This window comes from Sycon ciliatum, chromosome 4 (genome assembly GCF_964019385.1).
Source record: "Sycon ciliatum chromosome 4, ocSycCili1.1, whole genome shotgun sequence".
Classification (NCBI taxonomy): domain Eukaryota; kingdom Metazoa; phylum Porifera; class Calcarea; order Leucosolenida; family Sycettidae; genus Sycon; species Sycon ciliatum.
This window is the reverse complement of record NC_088646.1, coordinates 32366212-32387622: the sequence shown is the minus strand read 5'-3', so window position 1 is coordinate 32387622 and position 21411 is coordinate 32366212. Positions and strand designations below refer to the sequence as shown.

At 47.4% G+C, this 21411-nt stretch overlaps 1 protein-coding gene across 1 annotated transcript; it reads right to left on the bottom strand.

The window, feature by feature from the left end:
* Positions 1-1937: 1937 nt before the first annotated feature.
* LOC135815705 (poly(U)-binding-splicing factor PUF60-like) lies at positions 1938-21349 on the bottom strand. The gene is made up of 14 exons (XM_065329034.1): positions 21185-21349; positions 21063-21108; positions 20777-20910; positions 18768-18836; positions 18106-18161; positions 16589-16709; positions 13184-13276; positions 12871-12998; positions 11914-11979; positions 10314-10416; positions 8488-8560; positions 5528-5715; positions 4963-5140; positions 1938-2421 (listed from the first exon to the last, which is right to left on the bottom strand). Exons 1-14 carry the CDS (start codon positions 21185-21187, stop codon positions 2312-2314), a joined length of 1368 nt encoding a protein of 455 aa, XP_065185106.1. The 5' UTR covers positions 21188-21349; the 3' UTR covers positions 1938-2311.
* Positions 21350-21411: the final 62 nt, after the last annotated feature.

The window sequence follows — 21411 nt, the reverse complement described above, 5'->3', positions numbered from 1 at the left end:
TCTCTGAGCTGATTGCCGTTATAAGCTTGGCGTGCGACGCAGTCGAGCTGGAATTGGCTGTATTGCGCGAAGGCAATACAACACTGCTGACTAAGGAGTGTCGAGAGAAGCCTGCAGTCGAGGTCGTGACCTACGTATGGCAGGCTGCCATCTTGTTTCCGGGATTGGTCGCGGCGACACTGGCCAGGAATAAGCAGCTAGTCAAGGGAGAAGGCATGATGCTCTTCACCACAGCTGTCTGTCTGGTGTTTGTGATTATCAGCGTCGAGCCTGCCACTGCGCTGGTCAGCGTGGAGGCCAAGGCCATTCTCCAGTCGTTCAAAGTCGGCGTGCAGCTCATTGTCCTTGTGCTACTGCTTTATGGCTCTCGTCTGTACCTTCTGGTAAGGCATAGAAAAGACCTGATCGCTTCCGCAGAGCATCGGCAAAGCAAGTGAAACTGACTCTTGTACAGATGCTCAGAGCTAGGTTGCAGGCGGGAATCCTCGCACCCGAAGATGGTGACAGTGTTGTCATTATCATTGGACATGCAGTGCCACCACCATTGCTTCACACCTGAGTAACAATCATAGAACTCTTCTACTGACGCTTCTAGCCTCTCGGTCTCTCATACATCGGGCGTCACTACATTACTCGCAGGGATCACACACGCAAGCATGCAGGCACGCACACACAAACACACACAAACACACACACACACACACACACACACACACACACACACACACAGGATAAGAAACAATTCTGAGAAATTCATGCATTAAACTTCCGAGCCTGTTGATACATCCGTTTTTACCGGCACTGTTGAGCAGGACTTATGCGGTCTCGGCCTGGCACATTTGCGCCGACAGGCCATTTTGAGAGAATTGTGGCAAATGCAGAAAAGTTGTGGACTCGTCAACCCAAGATTTCTGACTTCAATACACAAGAGAGAGAGAGAGAGAGAGGGATTGGAAGCTGTGACTTAGACCTCTCCAAAGTTATACTGTCCCCTCAGTTCGCACATTTATTATCACAGATACTTTGAAACTGGAGCTCTACTGTTTTATTATTTCCTTCGAGCAATACAAATAATGATAATACGGAAGTCTATCCACTGATTCCACAATTGACACCAGGGAGTATCCCTGGCTTGAATCCCCTTCGGCCATGCAGCACATGATCACTGCGTTTGTGTGCTCCAGTAACCGTACATGCATGTGCCTATTGGATACTCTCATAGTGCTAATCCTTGAGGGTGGACCGTGGTGGCATTCCTACGGATGCCGAAAGCTCAGTCTAACCGAGTGTAACGCGAACCTTGAAAAAATGAGTGTTCAATGGACAGAAGTAACTCTGGCGAATAGAACAATCCCCATGAATATAATGCTATGAATCCTATGATCACACTTCTATACCGTAATGTCGTGCATACAAGCAGGGCGTATTCCTGTAGAAGCCGCTGCCAAGGCTTCTATTCAAGCCACTGCCGGGTATCTCTATGTATGCCAACCAGGGAGTCGTAAAATACCGGTATTTTACGACTCCCTGATGGCAACACTAAACCAGGCTTACGTGCCGTGCTGAAAGTGCATCTCGGAAATCAGGCTTGCATTCAAAACGGGCTTCTATGAGACAGGCTCTTATACAAGACACTGCGGTATAGATTCTGACCGGCAAGCGATCACCATAGACGTTTCGTTAGTGAAGGCCTGGAGCACCTACAATCTTTGCTTTCTGCCAGGGAGTCGGTATTTTACGACTCCCTGCTTTCTGCCAAACTTTGAGTTGTCGGTAGGTAACAGCCTGGTTTTGAATTGCATCCACATTTTCAAATCCCTATAAACTTTGCGGGGCAACTCCTAGTTTAAAAAAAGTTATCCCAGGAAGAGCTCGCTGGTCAGTTTTACTTTTAAGTTTTAACTGGCCTAGAGCGGGGCCGTCAATTCACCAAAAAGTAAAGAGCATAGACATACTGTGATGACAGCATGCCACTTGTAATCATTTCGAGAGCATACAAAACTCAAGCGAAAGTTTTCGAAGGCAAATCCTACACATAGGATGAACTGGTAACAAAGAGATAGAAAACAGAAGGATGTACCATGGATTACATATTTATGTGTTTGCATGCTTTGGTTTTGTAAAAAAAGAGAGGGCAAAATCGTCATAAGTTTTTTTTCCTGTTGAAAATCATACGTTTTATGCCAAGCATGAACCTCAACTATGTACACAGCAATAAAGCGAAAGATATGACAAAGGCAGTGTTTGAACATCTTCACCGCCACCATGATGTGAAAATGACTTGTGTTGGTGTGAAATGAGAGCATGCGTTTCAGGCCGAGAGGTCGTTCTTCTCAAACTTATCGCGATCGTAGATCACTGCTTTGACTGTTTTGCCACCGAAGAAGCGCCCGTCCAGCCCCTTGACTGCTTTCTGGGCCTCTGCCATGACACACAGAAGCACATAGAATTCGAAGTCAGCACGCTTCATTCGGAACCGGGCTAGCACTTCCTTATCAGCTGGAAAAATCATGTAAGGAATTAGGGGCAGGGAATTCGCTGCAGAGCTGCTCGCGCTCTCCTTAACGTACATTGAATACACGTCACAATACTAACCCATACACGACTTGGAAAGGTGCAGAGCTCAGACGGGACTGCGTCAAACCGACAGACGAGAACAGAACACGATAATTGAGGACTGGTCATTGTATACAGCATGGCTTGTAGGCATGTGCAAACACCATACAGGGACAACACAACTCTTTCCCCCGGCTTTCCTCGTTCTTCTGTCACGTATTCATGTGCCTTGACGAAGGTGGTGATGTCACGACGGATGCGGAAAAGTCAGTCTGACAATATATATATATATATACTGTAAATCAACAAATTTTGGCCGGTGAGAAACTTTGGGCGATCTCGAAATGAAACTTTTGGCCGACATTTAACTTTGGCCGATTTGGGTTTTCAAAAAAGAAATCGATTGGTATTTGTTGCCCTCACATGACGCCATGGCTCAATAATGCATCATTTGCCTCTATGACAAATTTTGGCCGGCGATTTACTTTGGCCGGTTGGTACCCAGCGGCGAAATCAGCGAAATTAAATCGCCAGCGAAAATTAGTTGATTTACAGTAAATGCAGGGCTTATAATGGAGGACTGTATGTACATTTATCATGCATGTTTAACGTCATACAGTATCACATGCACACAGGTTGTGGCGCAAGTCCATAATCCCCGAGATGAAAAGTACAAGCTCAGTGTAGATCTACCAGGAAGTACAAAACTGCATTTACGGTAACATATATTGACCTTTGATAAATACCCACACTCATTAGTGACCACACTATCAACAGTATCAAATTCAAATAAACTTGCTTGACTCAATAAATACCACTGTACTTTTCCATGCAGCACTGCACTTTTCCCTAAAAAGGAGTATTTTATAAACAGTATTTATTGGCCTTAGTGGTATTTTATAAACAGTATTTATTGGCTTTTGGGCCAATAAATACTGTTTATAAAATACCACTAAGGCCAATAAATACTGTTTATAAAATACTCCTTTTTAGGGAAAGCGAAGGTCAACATATGCATAATAAATGTAGTAGCCTCAGGATTTATTGCAATTACATACCAGTTATAAAAACCTCGGGGGACCTCGGTTTTTATACTGGTATGTAATTGCAATAAATCCTTCGGCTCTACATTTATTATATGAGCCCGAGCGCGCTAAAACATGACCACAGCTTTTTTTGAAAAAGTCGAGATAATCGCGATTTGAATTCCGCGGCAAAAAATACGAAGTGCAGTGCAACGCGAGTCGCTGTTGTTGTTCTCCTCGGTCGACTGGACTGTTCCGGATGCAATTCTTTGTTGCAAGTAAGTTTATTTGTTAGAGTTTGTATTCCATGTTGCGCTGAGTCGCCTAAAACTGATCGTCATCGATGTATCGACAGAAGAGCCTAGTAGTAGTAATGTACTGCGGAGCGGAAGAAGACGACATCATCGCACTCCATGCGCAGGATAAAATATTTTGAGGATTCGAGTCGGAAACAGAAGGAAGACGATGATGGCTACAGCGACGAGTCCTTTGAGGGCGACACTTTCATCGAGCGTAAAAAGAATTGATGCTGGTAGTCCCACGATCTGCAGTGACGAGGAATTCTACTCTCATGACAACCTGGCAAGCGATTGGCATCGACACTGACTTGGGAGGTGAGTCGGCCGATGATTTGGCCATAATGGACATCGCTGCACATATCCGGGACAATGCCAGTATTGGTTGCAAGTGCAAAAACAATCACTGGACTCTGCTGCTACCTCAGCTTGCTCAAGTCGATAATTTGAGTGCCTTATGCGGAACATCGCTAGCATGAGCAGTATGCAGCGAAAGCAGTACTCTCTGGCGAGCGGAGAAAACCGTGTGCAGATGGGCTTTGGTGTGGGGAATATGAGTGCGACGTCTAGTATGTCGAGGAACACTGTGTGCAGCAGTGTATACTGTATATCTGAAAGTACAGGTGGAGTGTGATGGAGAGGACATGGAGTGCCAACTTCTCCGGCCATCTACAGATGTTGACCGTGTTTTTGCTGGCGGTTCTCCAGTGGTGCTCCAAACAGGAGGTATTTCGGACACCCAGCTCAGCTGCCTATAGACAATTTGGATGTGGCTGAGTACCTGTCAGCTCATGCTATAAGACCCTGGACAGAGGAACTGACCCGGAAAGGATGAACCAAGGGGCTTATCAATTGTGTGCAAAAATGACAATCCCATTGCTGTACATAGAATTTCACCATTTCAACAGTGCTGCATATAATACCATTGTAGCAACACTTAGATATGTCGGATCAATCCAAAACTTTCAGACAGTGAACATTAGGTGTTTTAGATCATTTTTGAACAAAAAACTGAAAATCGAATTTTTGGTCTGTGGTCATATTTTGGCGTGCTCTGGCTCATATACATATATACTACTACTCACCATGCCCCAGCATAAACTGAACGAAGATCTTGATGACCGCCTGGCCATTCTCCCTCTGCTCATGGATGATGACCTGTTGAGCTACACCGAAGCGGCCACACTCATCCTTGACTTCAGCAGCTAGCTCGCTATCCACTTCAGCAGGTGTCACCATGTTACGCAGCACGATCACATTAGACTTCAACACACAAGCAAGTCGGAACCACGTGTGCGCGCGCGCGCGCACACACACACACACACACACACACACACACACACACACACACACACACACACTGTTAGTGTCACCTAGCGGCACTTTTATTTTCTTTTAATTTTTTTATAAAAAGAGCCCAAATGCAAGGCATCGGTTGCACCAAGTTTCTAACCTGGCTTCAACGTACTTTTCAAGCTGACACAAGTGGTAGATAGGCCCACTGCTCGAAGAGTACACACACTGACCTGGGGGCAGAGATTCTTCACATAAAAGCCAGGTGAGCAAGTTCGTACTGTTTCACTTCGTAGCTTCCGTTTCACAAAGGAAGAACCTGCTACACACTAACACAAGCACACAGGCCCTTCTCACCTCGTCCCTGCGCTGCAATTTCTGCATCAGCATGAGGCGTGCAGAGCCACCGGAGATGTGCATCGCCTCCTCATGGTGGATGCTCTGTTCTTGCGCGTGGTTCACCGCCACAGCATTGGCCGCATGCAGCTTGGACAGGAAGTTCCCTGCAGCAACTGGCAGGCCTCCGCTACTTGTAGTCGGCACACCTTGACATGCGCAAACAGCAGAGAAAGGCAATCAGACAGAACAAGAGGAACATAGACGGCATTCTATCACTGGTATGCGGGGAGTAACTAAACGAAACCAGCTAGGAGTTCAGTATGTTAGTGTAGGCTTTACTATTTGGACTGCATGTCGACAGCGATAGAAACAAAGATGATACACAAAACCAACGCGACATGAAGCAGAAACAGGTGACATCATTAGAAATTGGAACGTTGTAAGTCCTAACGCGCCAGATGAGAGTGTGTACGTGTCTACGTGTGTATGTGGCCCCAGAGATCAAGCTCACAAGGAGCAGCGGAAGCTAGTCTCCACTAAATCGAACAGAAGTTAGCATCCACCGTCACCGTAACGAGTCAGCGAGGTTCGGTCACAGCTGCCACTGTCCGTTTGTCGCGGCCTAGCCTCTCGGCAGCTGTAGGTTCTTTCCCCCGACTGGTGCGTCTTCTTCTGCTGCGGCCGATGCCTCAATAATGCTATGGGTTGCAGCGTTGCAGGCATAGCCCAGCAGGCGCAGGCAGGGCAACTTACACAAGACCAGGAAGAAGTGGCCGGCAAGCCACAAGGATAGCAATCATCCATCTTGCTGTGTGTGAGAGATCATACGTAGCAGTGCAACACACACATACCCAGGCTTAGAAATATGTCAAGAGTCGTAGCAGTGCCAACACACACACACACACACACACACACACACACACACACACACACACACACACACACACACACACACACACACACACACACACACACACACACACACACACACACACACACACACACACACACACACACACACACACACACACACACACATATACCCGGCCTTAGATACATGTCTAGCAAAGCACGCACACAGCGTCACCTTAAAGCCTCACATACTCGCGCACGGCCGTATGTTCACAAAAGCACACGCCCGCACCAGCACATACACGCACTCCTTTTTGACGCCACGATTTAACAGATTACAGAAGGTACTGTGTCAAAGCTGCTTTCGGCCAAGTTCCAGTAATCACCAATGGTGACCAGCGTGCACATGTCCAGTGGTCCACATGTCTTACAGGCAAGCATGAGAACAACCGCGTATGTTTTAGCACTGGCAGGCTGTAGTGTGCTGGCGGAGTGTTGCTTCACACACAACACGCAGTTCAGGACAGCACCATTCTGCTAGAACTATTCAAGTCAGGCCTGGCATCAAAGATCAAATGGACAAGCACGCCAGTAACACGCTCACTCCCTCAAAATTACTACTTCCTCCGTATACAAAAACTTCGTGACTTTTTTTCAACTGTGTTTTTGAGCAAGAACCTACTCAGCGAACTGCGCCAAAGGCCGTCATCGACAACCTACATTCATGTTGAGGTAAGTTTGGTTGATCCCGAACAGATTCTCCATGGAAGCCATGCGTGTGAGGACGTTGCCGACAGGAACTCACGAGTCAAATGAAAAAAAAACTAACACCTTGCTCGAAATCGACACCGTGACGAAGTGGAGCTTGCGGCTGGAACACGGAGTCCCGCGGCACTCGCTGCCCTGAATTGAAGCTGGCCAGGCTCGTACTTGCGGTGCGCGGCCCCAAAAGATCCACGCAGCGTGAGAACATAATTATTTCGGTTCCGCTCGCATGGCAAGATGAAACATTTCAGTCGTCCTGCAACCAGCGCAGACTCCGGATCGGAATGTCGACGACCTGGCTTTCTTCGCCTCTCTCCAGTCAGACGTCTCCTTAGTCGCCAAGGGGAATCGCAGGGACCTCCTCGAAGCCGTTGTAGCATGCTCGGAGGATTATCCTGCCGAGAAAATGCGAAGCTTGTGGATGTACTTGAGCGACTCGTTTCATGGCATAATGGAGGTCGCGGGTTGGAACGACTGAATATAGTCGACACCGATTCTTACACAGCTCTGGAAATGAAGAGGGCGTAGCCGAAGTCCTGCGTCATATCTGGAGCTGAAAAGAATCTGAGCGAAATGCGAGCGGACGCAGCGATTGTTGGCGATGCGGAGTCAGCGTCGTCAGGTGACAATAGGGAGGTTTAGTCCCACGTAATCCGTGGGTACTTTACGTGTGTGTACCACGTGATACTCAGTGACCCACGTACAGACGTTTTCTGATTCACGACATACCGTGTATGGAGGCTCACCCACGTTCCGCCAGAACGTGGGTGAAAATCAGAATGGAGTGCATTGTGCAAGCTGTGAGGGTGCTCAGCTGAAGAAGTTTCCGAAGCACGAAATCAAAATATTGGATGGGCTTCTTGGGCCCGGATAGCTTCGTCTTTGACCAGGTTTGGGCCTTTCGCTTCATGCTTTTGTTTGTTCCGTGTGACTAAACACAACATTGCAACGTGGGTGCCCTTCATCCACTTTACGTGGATCACCCACGTACGCGTTTCCGTTACGTGGGAACTAAACCTCCCTAATGACACAAGCGACGAAGACTCTGAATAAACTCAATCTCATTCGTCTGACTTGCTTTTTTCTTTGTATATAGCTTGTAAACAGGTTAGACAATGCCACGAGTGTTATTCCAAGTCAAATGGAACAATTCCAGAGCTGTGCGCAGCCTTCAAAAAAGAGTCAAGAAGTTTTTTAATACGGAGGAAGTAGTTAGTAACACACACACACATACACACACAAAACACGCACACACACACACACACACACACGAGCGCGCACGCACAGAGCTAGAAAAGGGGTCTCTGAAACACCTGGAAACAAAAACAAAGGCAACACGGTCAGAATGTGCGGTAACATACCAACTTGGGGTAAATTCTGAGCGGCTAGTGTAGTCGAGGCTGGCACTTGCAGTGCAAAAGGTGGCGTGACAGCCTGAATCAACACACACACACACACACACACACACACACACACACACACACACACACACACACACACACACACACACACACACATGTACACACACACACATGTACACACATGTACACACACACACACACACACACACACACACGTACACACACACACATGTACACACACACACACACACACACACACACACACACACACACACACACACACATGTACACACACATGTACACACACACACACACATGTACACACACACACACACACACACGCACATCAATTCCCGTGCACTACAACACCGTGGTCATTCCAACAAGCAGCCTGAAATAGAACACATACACACACATACATATACACACACATATATACACACACACACTCTTGCGTGGGGTAGTGCCTTTGCTATTTGCGTTATGCAGAGCTCACTGACTTGTCAGTTTGAGCACTCTGGCAAGGTACGTTCGGGCCTGATTGGAAATTTTTATTTCCATTGCTATCAGGTTCGGCCTCATTTCCTCTGTGCTGCGCTGACGAGTCCACAAAGGACGAAACAGTTCTGTCCGCAGATTGAGTATTTCGCTCCTGCTCTTGTAGCAGTTGAGCACTCTTGCGTGGGGTAGTGCCTTTGCTATTTGCGTTATGCAGAGCTCACTGACTTGTCAGTTTGAGCACTCTGGCAAGGTACGTTCGGGCCTGATTGGAAATTTTTATTTCCATTGCTATCAGGTTCGGCCTCATTTCCTCTGTGCTGCGCTGACGAGTCCACAAAGGACGAAACAGTTCTGTCCGCAGATTGAGTATACACACATATATACACACACACACATATATACACACACGCACGCACGCACACACAAATCCGGACGCCCCTAATCTGAGCACGTCCGCCTACCAGGCACCTTTCTGACCCATCTAGAGTCACAAAAACCGGCTTTTCAAAGAAAACCAACCCCCAAAAACTATTGATTGTCATAAAAAAATGTTTACTTGCATGCAGTAAGTATGTAAATGTATGTTCTGAGTCACGGTAAATTCCTAGTTATGTGCAGTGTTCGGTCCCAACGCGCCTGGATTAGGGGAGTTTTACCGTACAGCCAAAGTAGGCACTGAACTCAGCCCAATGAAGGGAAAGGTAAAGGGGCACTCCGGGAATTTTTCGGTGGTGTGTTCTCTTCATGGGGGCTTTATTTGGCCCCCAAGGAATGGGGAATCGCGAAAACTAGACCCAAAAAGTCGATATATGAAGCCAGGGAGGGCCTTTGACATGCGTTACACATCACCCCGACTTCGCGTCAGCTTGTCTAAACAAAAACTGTTCTGACCATATGCCTCACGGCGTATAGAGAATTTCGGGATCCTCGTACTCGGACCAGTGAAGTCGTCCGCTCCAATCTCCTGGCCCTCATCAGGCTGTGCTTCTACCAGGGGCACCTCAGGAGGTCCTTCAGGTTCCTTAGAGTATGGCCGCAGTTGTGAAGCTTGGGAATGTCGACCAAACATCGTTCTTCATCACCAGAAAATTCAAACAAGATCTTCAAATGCAGAGAATTTGAATACTAAGCACACGTGACGTCATCAAAACCATCAAAAGACGAGACAAACTTGGCCCTCCCTGGCTTCATATATCGACTTTTTGGGTCTAGTTTTCGCTATTCCCCATTCCTTGGGGGCCATATATAAAGGCCCCTATGAAGAGAATACCCCACCGAAAAAATTCCCGGAATGCCCCTTTAATAACAGGAAACAGGGTACTCACTTTGCAAATGCGCATGTAGCTTCCACCCATCTGCATGAGATTCATCTTATTCACGGCAATTTCCACTGCTTGCGCCGTCTCGAACTCTGCATAGCCAAATCCTCTACAATGCAGGACATCAAATACGCAGGCAAAAATACACAGTTAGTTAAGGAACAATCGGATTAATATGCTTATGCCAAAATATGACATTGTCAGTCGAATGGCGGTCAATGCTGAACACCATATACTAGTACCGTAAAAGTCCGTAAATAAGTATGTATTTACTTTCGAATTTAGTGGCCACACCCGTACTAACTTCCGGGCGGGTCCTGACTTTCGGGCACGAACTAACTTTCGGACCTGACTTACGTGTAGTGGAGAAGTCATTTCATGTAGATGTACATGCTACATCACAGTACATGCTGCATGTGCGCATCGTACCGGTACTTATTTCGGGCAGTATGTATATCGGGCTTGACTTGACTTCAACAGACAGCCAAAAGAATGAAGGGGGTATTTCTTTCGGGCAGCTACTTATTTACGGACTTTTACAGTACTCTATTAGCTGCAAACAGCAATATACATGGTATATGCAAGCCTTGCCTGATAGGTAACATGTTTTCACGGTGACAGCGTGAACAAGACCATACATGTACAGTGCGTCCTCGCCTTGTTCACGCTGTCACCGTGAAAACAGCACTAGATATGTAGCTACGACGCTACTAAATCTCCAGACAGTTACCTACAGATAAAGAGAGAGCTGCATGCTAAGTCTTCAAACTATTATGGTAGGGCACATTGAACTGATCAAAGCTTTGTTACTTTTAGAAGGTGTAATTCAATCCTGGCAGGTCCATGGCTCTGATGGTGGGTCTTACACAGGTGTCACCCAGATGTGGGTCTTACACAGGTGTCACCCAGATATGGGTCTTACACAGGTGTCACCCAGATATGGGTCTTACACAGGTGTCACCCAGATATGGGTCTTACACAGGTGTCACCCAGATATGGGTCTTACACAGGTGTCACCCAGATATGGGTCTTACACAGGTGTCACCCAGATATGGGTCTTACACAGGTGTCACCCAGATATGGGTCTTACACAGGTGTCACCCAGATATGGGTCTTACACAGGTGTCACCCAGATATGGGTCTTACACAGGTGTCACCCAGATATGGGTCTTACACAGGTGTCACCCAGATATGGGTCTTACACAGGTGTCACCCAGATATGGGTCTTACACAGGTGTCACCCAGATATGGGTCTTACACAGGTGTCACCCAGATATGGGTCTTTCACAGGTGTCACCCAGATATGGGTCTTACACAGGTGTCACCCAGATATGGGTCTTTCACAGGTGTCACCCAGATATGGGTCTTTCACAGGTGTCATACTGATGATGGGCCGCACTGTGAGTCAGGAATAGTTCGCACGCTATTATTTTAAAAGTTTTTACTTCCGTATGCCGAATGAGTATGAAGTTAAAACGCACACTGAACTAGTCTAATCACAGCAAAAGAGACATACTGGTATTCTACGTACATGGCGGTCAAAGCAGCGGGAGCGGCAGCAGCGGCAGCAACAGCAGCCACAGCAAAAGTGTTAGCAAGCACTTACCGGTGACCTTTGTTTCCGTCAGCCGACAGTTGCAGTGATCGAAGAGGACCGCATCGCTCAAATGTACTACACACAGAATTGAATGAAAACGTAGAGGAGGGGAAGATGCGTGTGAAGTGTTTTTAGCTACGACGGATCAGGCATGCTAGACTTGTTTGCAAGAACCAATATGGCCGACCAGGTCTGCGCTGTTCATCTGCAGAAGGCTATTCGGGAAGGGGTCAAGCAATGACCTCACCCTACACACACCTTCAAAAAATATGTTGTGCCACGGCAAGTGACTGTAGTGTAGACCTGATACCTGTCAAGCCCCGAAGACAAGATATTTGAACGTAACAAGAAGACCTCGTTTTGTTTGCCTTCAGACAGGAGGAGAGACTCAACTCCTCTGGTACTCACGCCAAACTGTAGCTGAACCTCTTACCATATCTGGCAAAGAGCCTGGGACCTACACAAGCTGCCTCTCGATACAATATCCTCGTAGCCAATATACAGCGCTGCTCAATGAAATCCAATCGCATGAGTCAAGTTTGCACCCTGCACCAGTTTACTGTCCTAGTGTCCGCAGGTCTAGGGCTGCACAGCGCCGCGCATGGCTTTGAATCGCTTGACCGGATCTCATGGAGCACATTACTATGTATACAAACGGATGCATACGGGCAGTGTGCTGAGAGTGCACTGTGCACTGCATACAGCGAAGCAGGGTTCTAACCAAAGCGTAGTGTAGTGCACAGTACAGCAGTGGAGTAAGGCTAGCTTGCGGCAACACTGAGTTTCATGCTTAGCGCAATCATCAGGCAACCGTGCATGCAAGTGAAACTCCACTTTGGCAAGGGATGCCTTTACGCAGAAGCTGTCGGTCAGCTTCAACTGCACTACTTCGCGCATACACTCTGAAGAACAGGACACATAGATGTATTTATGGCAGTGAGTGTGGGTAGCGGAGCGTAACGTTACCTTCTGACATCAGACTCGGGTACGGCCGTACTGACGGCGCTGACGTACACGCGGTTGTACATCTGTGCCTCCTTGATCAGCTTGTCAATGTAAGGCGCTGCCGCCGGAACACTGCTGGGACGGCCAACCTGTCGTAATGCAACACAGGAGCATAGCACAACCAGCAAGGCGCAGTCAAGAGCATGGCAAAGAATCTGCGTCAAAGACGACAGGCAGGCGCATTCAGCCCTCAGATATCTTGACGTTGCAATTGCAAAGATTGCAGCAAGAATCAACACGTGGCCACACATACAGACAATGGTACGTTACGTACCTTCACATTGCGGCCACCCAGGAGAACACCGTTCATCTGATCGAGAGCCAACTGAGCTGCCTCTGGTACAAAGTATTCAATGAAGCAAAAGCCCTGAAATGAAACCAGAGAACAAAGGAGATTGATAAATCACATCTCGCAGTGTGTATTGATGCGTAGTAGTAGGCACACAGCAGCTACACCTACAAGCAGTGCTCACTATAACAAAACAGTGTGTGTGTGTGTGTGTGTGTGTGTGTGCGCGCACATGTGTGTGTGTATGCGCACGTGAGCGCATGTATGTGTGTGTGTGTGTGTGTGTGTGTGTGTGTGTGCGCGCGCGCGCGTGCATTCTTTTCGGTACCAGGGCTCTAGCCAGGTCGAAATAGTAGGGGGCAGGGAAACAGTTACTCCGTAACCCATTTTTTCCATTTTCAAAATAACTGTCTTGCAATGCGAAATGCAACATACGGTGCGAAGACCTGACTTCACCCCAGACAAATGTGCCTTTATGAGCACTCTACAACTGACTTTCGACTGCATTTTCGTTGAATGGCATGAAAAACACAAAAATCGGAAAATGAGTAGGGGGGGGGGGGGTGCAAACAGAGTGGGGGGGGGGGGGGCGCTGCACCCCCCCCCCCCCCTGGCTAGAACCCTGGGTTCGCTACATACTGCAGAAAATAACCTGGAACCAAGCTCTCACTGCTCCACATCAGCGAAAATAACAACAAACATAATTATGGTGACTTAGAAAGTCCCTGGTTCGATTCCCGGTGGTGTGACTGATGATTTTTTTCTATCTTTCATATCTGGCTTGAAAAAATGTTGAGTTTCGGAGAGTATTGAGCAGTACGTGGCATGTGGCCTCTAATTTCCTACTTTGAAATTCTCCGTGAAGTCCAAATTTGAAATTAGAAAAGCAGATTTTAAATTATTGTGAGTCTACAAATTTTTGGCGCGTTTAAATTTCGGCTGCATTACTATTTCAGCCTTTACCATTGCTGCCTGTATACACTGCCACACTGAAACTAACTTGCAAAACAAAATTCCAATTTTAAGCCAAACATGTCGAGGCCGAAAATAGCCGAAACTCAACACCAGTATGCGCCGAATATTGGCGGATTTACAGTAGCCCTTTGGAGTTGCTAGGGTTGGAGCAGTAATCAGCTAAAACCGACCCATAGCTTTTGTTGAAAAAGTGGAGAAAATCATGTTTTGTAGAATTGCAGAGTGGTCCTTTTTCAATAAGAAAGGAGGCGACACCTTGCCGTTACCACTCTCTTGTGTGCTCCCAGCGCCATTCGTCACCAGGTGGTTCGTTCTTGAGTCTCTGTAAAGCTGCACACGAGAGGTAGTTGGCCTAGACTGCATAGACTAATGCTAAGCTGGCAGTGCTTGCAAAGAATTTGCAACTAAAAACACAACAATCGATCGCACTTTATTCAAATCTGTTGAATGAGTAGTTACACAGCTATTCTTGGAGGAGGATACGTCTGGCTACATGACGGCACCTGAAGTCCCAGCATCGGCACTGTATTGACTACGTGCTTTTCCGTGAAAGTCAAATGCAGTATGTTATGGACACCCATGTGATTCGCGGTGCAGAGTGTGGTACTGACCACAACCTCTTGTGTAGGGCCTATCGCATCCCGGGGAGGATTGTGCCCGGCCCGAATCAAAATCAAAAGCGCCAGAATCAGCGTTTTGCAGTTCAGGAGCTCCTGGCTGTGCCGAGTATGACTGAGGAGAAGCGAGAGGTAGTCGAGTGCACCCGAGCGGAGTGCGGTCACTGTCTGTCTGGTAACTTGGAGAGCTTTGATGCTGACGGACCCATCGAGGAGCAGTGGTCTTGCATTAAGACAGCTATAACATCATGAGCTAAGGCTGCGAAGCGGCATGAAAGGCGTAGCAGTCCTGACTGGGTTGTGCAGAGTGCAGGTATCTTAGAGCCCATTCTCAAGACTCGGAATGATTTGTATCGTAAGTGTCACTCTGCTTCCCGGGCAGATGTGGTGGCTTACAGGGAAGCCCGTGGTAATGCCCGTGCGGCTGTTCATTCTGCACAGGAAAGCGGGCTTCGTAACATAAGCTGGAAGCTGAGTGGTTCAACACCAAGAGTGCATGGGCTGCCATTCAGTCTATTCAGTGATACTTTGGGGGCATCGCACCCATGAAGGTGCAATCAATCCATGATGCCGACGGCATTGTGTGTACGTCTTTGGAGGCCATCTCATCTAGGTGGTATCAGCACTTCTCAAACGTTTTTATTGCCAGGAGCCTATGAAGTGGCCATTTTCAGTAGCCTGGAGGTTAGGCCTGTCGACGAGAAGCTCGCCATCCCGTCATCTCTTGAGGAAGTTGGCCGAGTGATACAGGCGATGGCTAAAGGCAAGGCAGCTGGCGCGTCAGGGTTCCTGCCCGAGCTTGTCAAGTATGGCTCTGATGAACTGCATGGATGTTTGCTGGGCTTACTTCTGCTTGTCTGGTCCTCAGGTGGGGTTCCTCACGAGTGGTGGAATGCTCAGTTAGTGCCAGTCCCGAAGCGTGGAGATCTCTCGCTTTGTGACAAATTGCCGTGGGATATCTCTTTCGGAGGTGGCGGGCAAGATGACCGGTTGCTTAATACAGAACAACCTTCAGTCTAGAGCTGAGAATCTCCTTCCAGAGTCTCAGTGCGGATTCCCACCTAACAGCGGGTGTGCTGATACTGTGTTCACTGTTCGACAACTCGTGGAAAAGGCATACGAGCATCGTACTCAAATCTTTTGTATCTCTGTGGACTTGGGAAAGGCCTAGACTTGTACTAGGCCCATGACACGCATACACACTCGCGCGTGCACGCTCACACACACACACACACACACACACGCACACGCACACACACACACACACACACACACACACCGGCAGCACATGTACAGTGCGTATCGGTTATAGCATGGTCGTGTAAAAGAATATACTGCCTACAAGAATGATCCCTCATGTTTTCATAATCATAACATGGATTTCAAGTGCACATTTATTCTTACAAGCAATTTTATCCCATAGTAGAATATATTGGTCCTAAGAATGGACTTTGTGTAGCGAAACATGCCAGGTTAGTACAAAGTTTATCGCCTGTAGTAATAACATCTGTCCAATTCCGTTCTGACGTGACTCTCGTTGCGTCGTAGTGCTGCAGATTCAACTGTTGCGGCCATGTAACTCATTTTGCATAGCCAGTAAGCCTATGGCCCGTATGGGACTATGACCAGCCACATGCACAGAAGTACTGTGTTGCATGTACGATGATCTTCCTGCCCCTGCGCACATGCATATGATATGCCACACTTGATTTATCGTGTGTAAGAAATATCGGAAATAAGACCACGCTATAACCGATACCTACTGTACATGCATATGACCAGTGGCTCGTACACATACCTTGTGCTTCATGGTGACACTATCCCATGACATGTCCAGTGACTTGATCGGCCCAAACGGACTGAAGGCCTCCTTGACCTGATTTTCGTGCATCTCAAAACTGATGCTGCCAATATAGATCCTGTAAATACACACAGCAAAGTTACCCTTGGCTTGCGAAAGTGCTCAACACACGAAGAGGAGCTTGCGACACAAGTTCAGAATGGAGGGAAACTAAAGATTCGTTTCCACACCGAGTTCAACAGCATTGGGCTATTCATCAGACATCACCGACGCTAGTGAGGAGGGTGCCTACGGCTATAAATGGGGGAGGTGCGCAGGAAATTACAATAAAAGTTGATGCAAGCTTAGCGCAATGCATGCTGAAAGTAATATATCAGTGGCGATATGTGTGGCAGGATATAGGTGATCGATCATGGTGGCGTCATCGCCGCAGGTTTCACCTTGCTATTTCTCGCTATGATCTCCTGCTGCTCAGTCCGATGCGCACCGCGCTGAAAGTCACCACCCATTGCATTATCGCAACCTACCAAGCCCATTGTCCATTGCCAAATAAGGAAGGTATGCGTAATGCATGTGAGTAGGCTGGGATCAGCAATGCACTGTTCAACACCCCAGACGACCATGCCCAGGTGGCTGTGTGGGGTGTTTGTGGTACAAATTACGACATTGCACAATGGGCTTATTGATCACCCCTTTCCTGCCATGCATATCACCACTAATGTATAACTTTCAACGCACATTGCGCTAAGCTTGCATCTAGTTCCGCTGCAATTTCCTGCGCACCTCCCCCTTTATAATCCCACGCACCCTCCTCATTATCGTCAGTGCTGTCTGATGATTGGCGCAATGCCATGAAACTCGGTAGATACAACCAATCTTTAGTTTCCCTCCATTTTTGAACCGGTGCAGATCCTGAGAGCATACAGCGAGAAACAAAAATTGAACAGGCATCGGCTATCTAAAAACAGAGTGCCAACAGGCGCTTTACAATCTACTGGCCGAGGTTGTCACTGATTACTCTTGGACTTGCCGGAAAAATAAGTGCTCGTTTAAATTTGGCTTTGAAGAATTTATTTGCCATTGCCAACAGGTTCGGCCTCATTTTCTCTGTGCTGCGCGGAAGAGCCCACAAAACAGTTCTGTCCGCAGATCGAGTGCCTCCTTTCTACGTATCTTAGCTAAATGGCCTGCTGCAAAGTGGCACAATCAACACAGTAAAGTGCAAACAGTTTCATCCTCTAATCCGTGGCATTGGTGCGCACACTGTGCAGAACCAAAGTAGCTCATGGGAGCTCCTAACAGTGGCAACGTTCCAAATCAAGGTTAACTTCGGCAAGGTTCCAAGCACTGCCAACTTCATCCTAGAATCGGTGCCCGTAGGCCACTGCAGCTGAAGCACTACTTCAGAAGAAAGTACACCAAAGAATAAAGAAGATGCATAATCACGATCAGAAAGAGTTGGGTGACACCAAGTACACATGTACTGAATTGAATGTTTCGAACTTAGCACTTACCGGCACATCACTGAAAATGCCTTCTGTCGCTGCGATGACTCCTGGGCTTGCATCAGCTGTGGACAAGCAGCACCGGTACACAAGAAGGTCGTGTCAAGCAGGACCTGTGTCTACATGGTGAAGGCTTGAGACAGCGTATGCACTGCACACAACCCAGTGCATATGCTGCCTGCTCTGCGCACAATTACGATGTACTACACTATATGGACAACAGGACAAGTACAGTTGCGCTCGGTGAAATCCGACCCAAAGTACTAGTACTTATTCGGCGCCCTCAACTTGCACGGCCCTTGACGCCCTGCAAGTGGTACGAATGCTGCTGGACGTACTCATGTACAAGTACAATGATGCAATCGGAACTGGTCCAGGACGGCAGTTTTGCAGCGTGGGTCGGACTTCAGTGAGCACAACTGTATATGTACAGCGTTGGCAGCAAGTGAAATCCGACCTGATGAAAACAGCAGCAGCCAGGACACTGTGTGGCACGTGTGCTATGAGCCCTGGGCTGTGCTCTGCTTCATCCACGAGGCCGGGTTTCATTTGCCTGCACTGTACAGCTGCACTTGCTTTTTCAGGATCCGTAGCACTGAACACCTGCTAAAGCGGACATGCATTCCACTCGCAACCATGACCAGATCTGGGCAGAAGAGAAGATGTCTCACCTGCTGTAGCTGTGTCTGCTGCTGTTGCTGGACGAACTGCTGCTGACGCGTAATCCCACTAACATCTCTCTGCAAGGCAGAAACACCAGACCACCAGACCCACTAGAAGATCAAAGACCACACCAGACCCCCCACTAGAAGATCAAAGACCACACCAGACCCACTAGAAGATCAAAGACCACACAAAGCCCTGCAATTCATACGCGATCGCCAATTCGATCGAGAACAAAACGGGCCCGGCTCGCGTTTCTTGTTGACTGAACTTGGCAAACGACGACTGCCATGGAGATAATTCAGAATACCACACTCCCATGCACACCCAAGGTGCAATCTGAGCAGAAATCAAACGGAGCCTGGTTCGGAGTAGCTGTGGGCTCTTGGAATGCATTGTTGACTTGCAGTGACAACTCAAAGGTGTGATCATGAACCAACTGCTGTCGAGTATCTAGCTAAAAGTCTAGCGCGGGAGAAGAAGGAACTTGTGCGAAAATGATCAGCACGCGATTTCGAGCATTTTGACATACGTATCAGTGCATGGGGCTGCATTTGGATAATTCGAAGTTCCTGATAATTCGAAGTTGGGGCCTGGCAATTTGAGGTTCGAATTAAAGGGAGTCTACCTGTACATGAAAAAGTACACAACCTATGAAAACTGTGCGTGCATCTCGTACACCGACCAAAGGTCGTACAAACCCGTCAAAACCCTAGGGTTTGTGCGATCCCTAGTCAAGAGGGAGGGAACTGTTGCGTACATTTCCACCAAGGTCGAGGACACATCTGTAGTACAGTACGTACGGCCTCACACACTTCAGAGTCATACGAGGATAAAATCAGTATCACTTCCCCGACAAGAAGTCAGGGAGGAATTAGAAGTTTCTTCTGGGACCGATTTCTACCAATACGATTTCCACTAGTGCTGAGTCGGGTAGCATTTTCTCCGGGTATCGGGTAGTTTTCCACGGGTAGCACGGGTACCCGATCGGGTAATGTCCCCATGGTAACACCACAATGCACCCCTTCCCTTACGCACTGGGTAGACATGCAGAGTATTACATGAATTTGTACACATGCACTGTACATGTCATAATTATTATGTCATATGCGACTTCGGGTTTCCGGGTACTATTCTGTACCCGACTACCCGAGGTCCTCACGGGTAGCACGGGTACCTGTGCACACCCCTAATTTCCACATAACAGTTTCTGATAATTCGAACCTCGAAAGTCCCATGGAAGCCACTTACATAGAAAATGTGTGGGATTTGTGTTGATAATTCGAAGTTAGCAAAGAATAATTAGAAGCTCACTTTATTTTCTTTAAATCAGTTTGGTTTGCATGCGCAGACAGTTCAGTGTCCCCTAAATCTGTGTCTGAGGTGCGTAGTGCAACTCTGCGTGTCCATGCGAGCATTTTGACATACACAATGTGTTGTGGATACATGTTTGGATAATTAGAATGTCTGGATAATTAGAAGTTTTTTCCTGGCATTTTGGGGTTCGAATTATCAGGATTCCACCTGTAGTATATATTGTATACTCCAACCTTGCATTCTTATATTCAGATGGTTCTTGCAGAAATTTCTCTTGGAAGAGGAAGAAACGGGAAGAAGAAATGAACGAATCTCGATGATCCCTCGAGTGCGGAAACGCCTAACGAGCCGTGGCCTTGAGAGGCATCGGCATGTTTGTGGGTTATTTTTCTCCACACAATGGCTCCACGTGTATTCTGTGGTAGTTCACATGTGTAGACCCATAAATACGGGAATATCCAAATTTCAACCACCTCTGAAGTACGGTAAACTTGGAGAGCTTTGGAGAACCTCCGGGGAAATTTCGAGAACGCTTTCCCAACTTGTCGGAGATTCTCAGACTGCCTGAGGTGTTACGAGCACAAGTCTACAGATCACTGCCGACAATGGCAGGTCCACGCAACTCCGGATTGGTTATATTCATGACGTCAGCTTTCATTCGCCACCACTGCACATGTTCATACACAGCAGTAATACGTACCCATTGCGATGTAAGAGCTTCGCAGAACTTCTTAGCCTGGCGAAGATTGGCTTTCTGGGTCATGGAGAGGTCCTCGTAGGGGATGATACAGCCGCTGGAAGACGACTCATGATGATCACCATTTTCAAAATCATCTAGATCACAAAAACAATATTGAGAAGTTAATGAATGCACTGAACTCACTGCATTTGTTGCATATTTCAAAACTCTCAAGCGGCCACACCAACGCATGTTGGGAAATGCAGGGAAAGATTACAACTACATACAATACTGTTGTTCTACTCACCCACTTCATCCCAGACACTCCTCTTCACGGGGCGAATGTCGAAGTCCTACAAGAAGTTGAGAAAAAGATGCCCCGTTACAATTTCATCTGCTTTTTTCTATCACGAATGGCACTATTCTCACCATTTCCGTACACTGTGTCCGCTGACGTAGACACAACTAGAAGTGTTCTATCAGTGCAGCCTAGTGGATGGGATCAACTCATCTTCGGTGCAGTAACAGGGAAAGAAACAGGATTATGTTTGTAACTAACTTTCGTTGAGGGATAATTATTGAAAATAATTATTACTATTAGACACCCTTAGCAAAAAACGTTATGTTGTAACGGTATTATCGTAAGGGGGAAAATA

What these genes read in the sequence shown, in the direction of transcription:
- LOC135815705 (XM_065329034.1), bottom strand. An exon ending in GAGTGTCTGGGATGAAGTGG is followed by an intron (nt 20,911 to 21,062) that starts GTGAGTAGAACA and finishes TTTGTGATCTAG; the next exon opens with ATGATTTTGAAAATGGTGAT. An exon ending in AGCAGACACAGCTACAGCAG is followed by an intron (nt 18,162 to 18,767) that starts GTGAGACATCTT and finishes GCTTGTCCACAG; the next exon opens with CTGATGCAAGCCCAGGAGTC.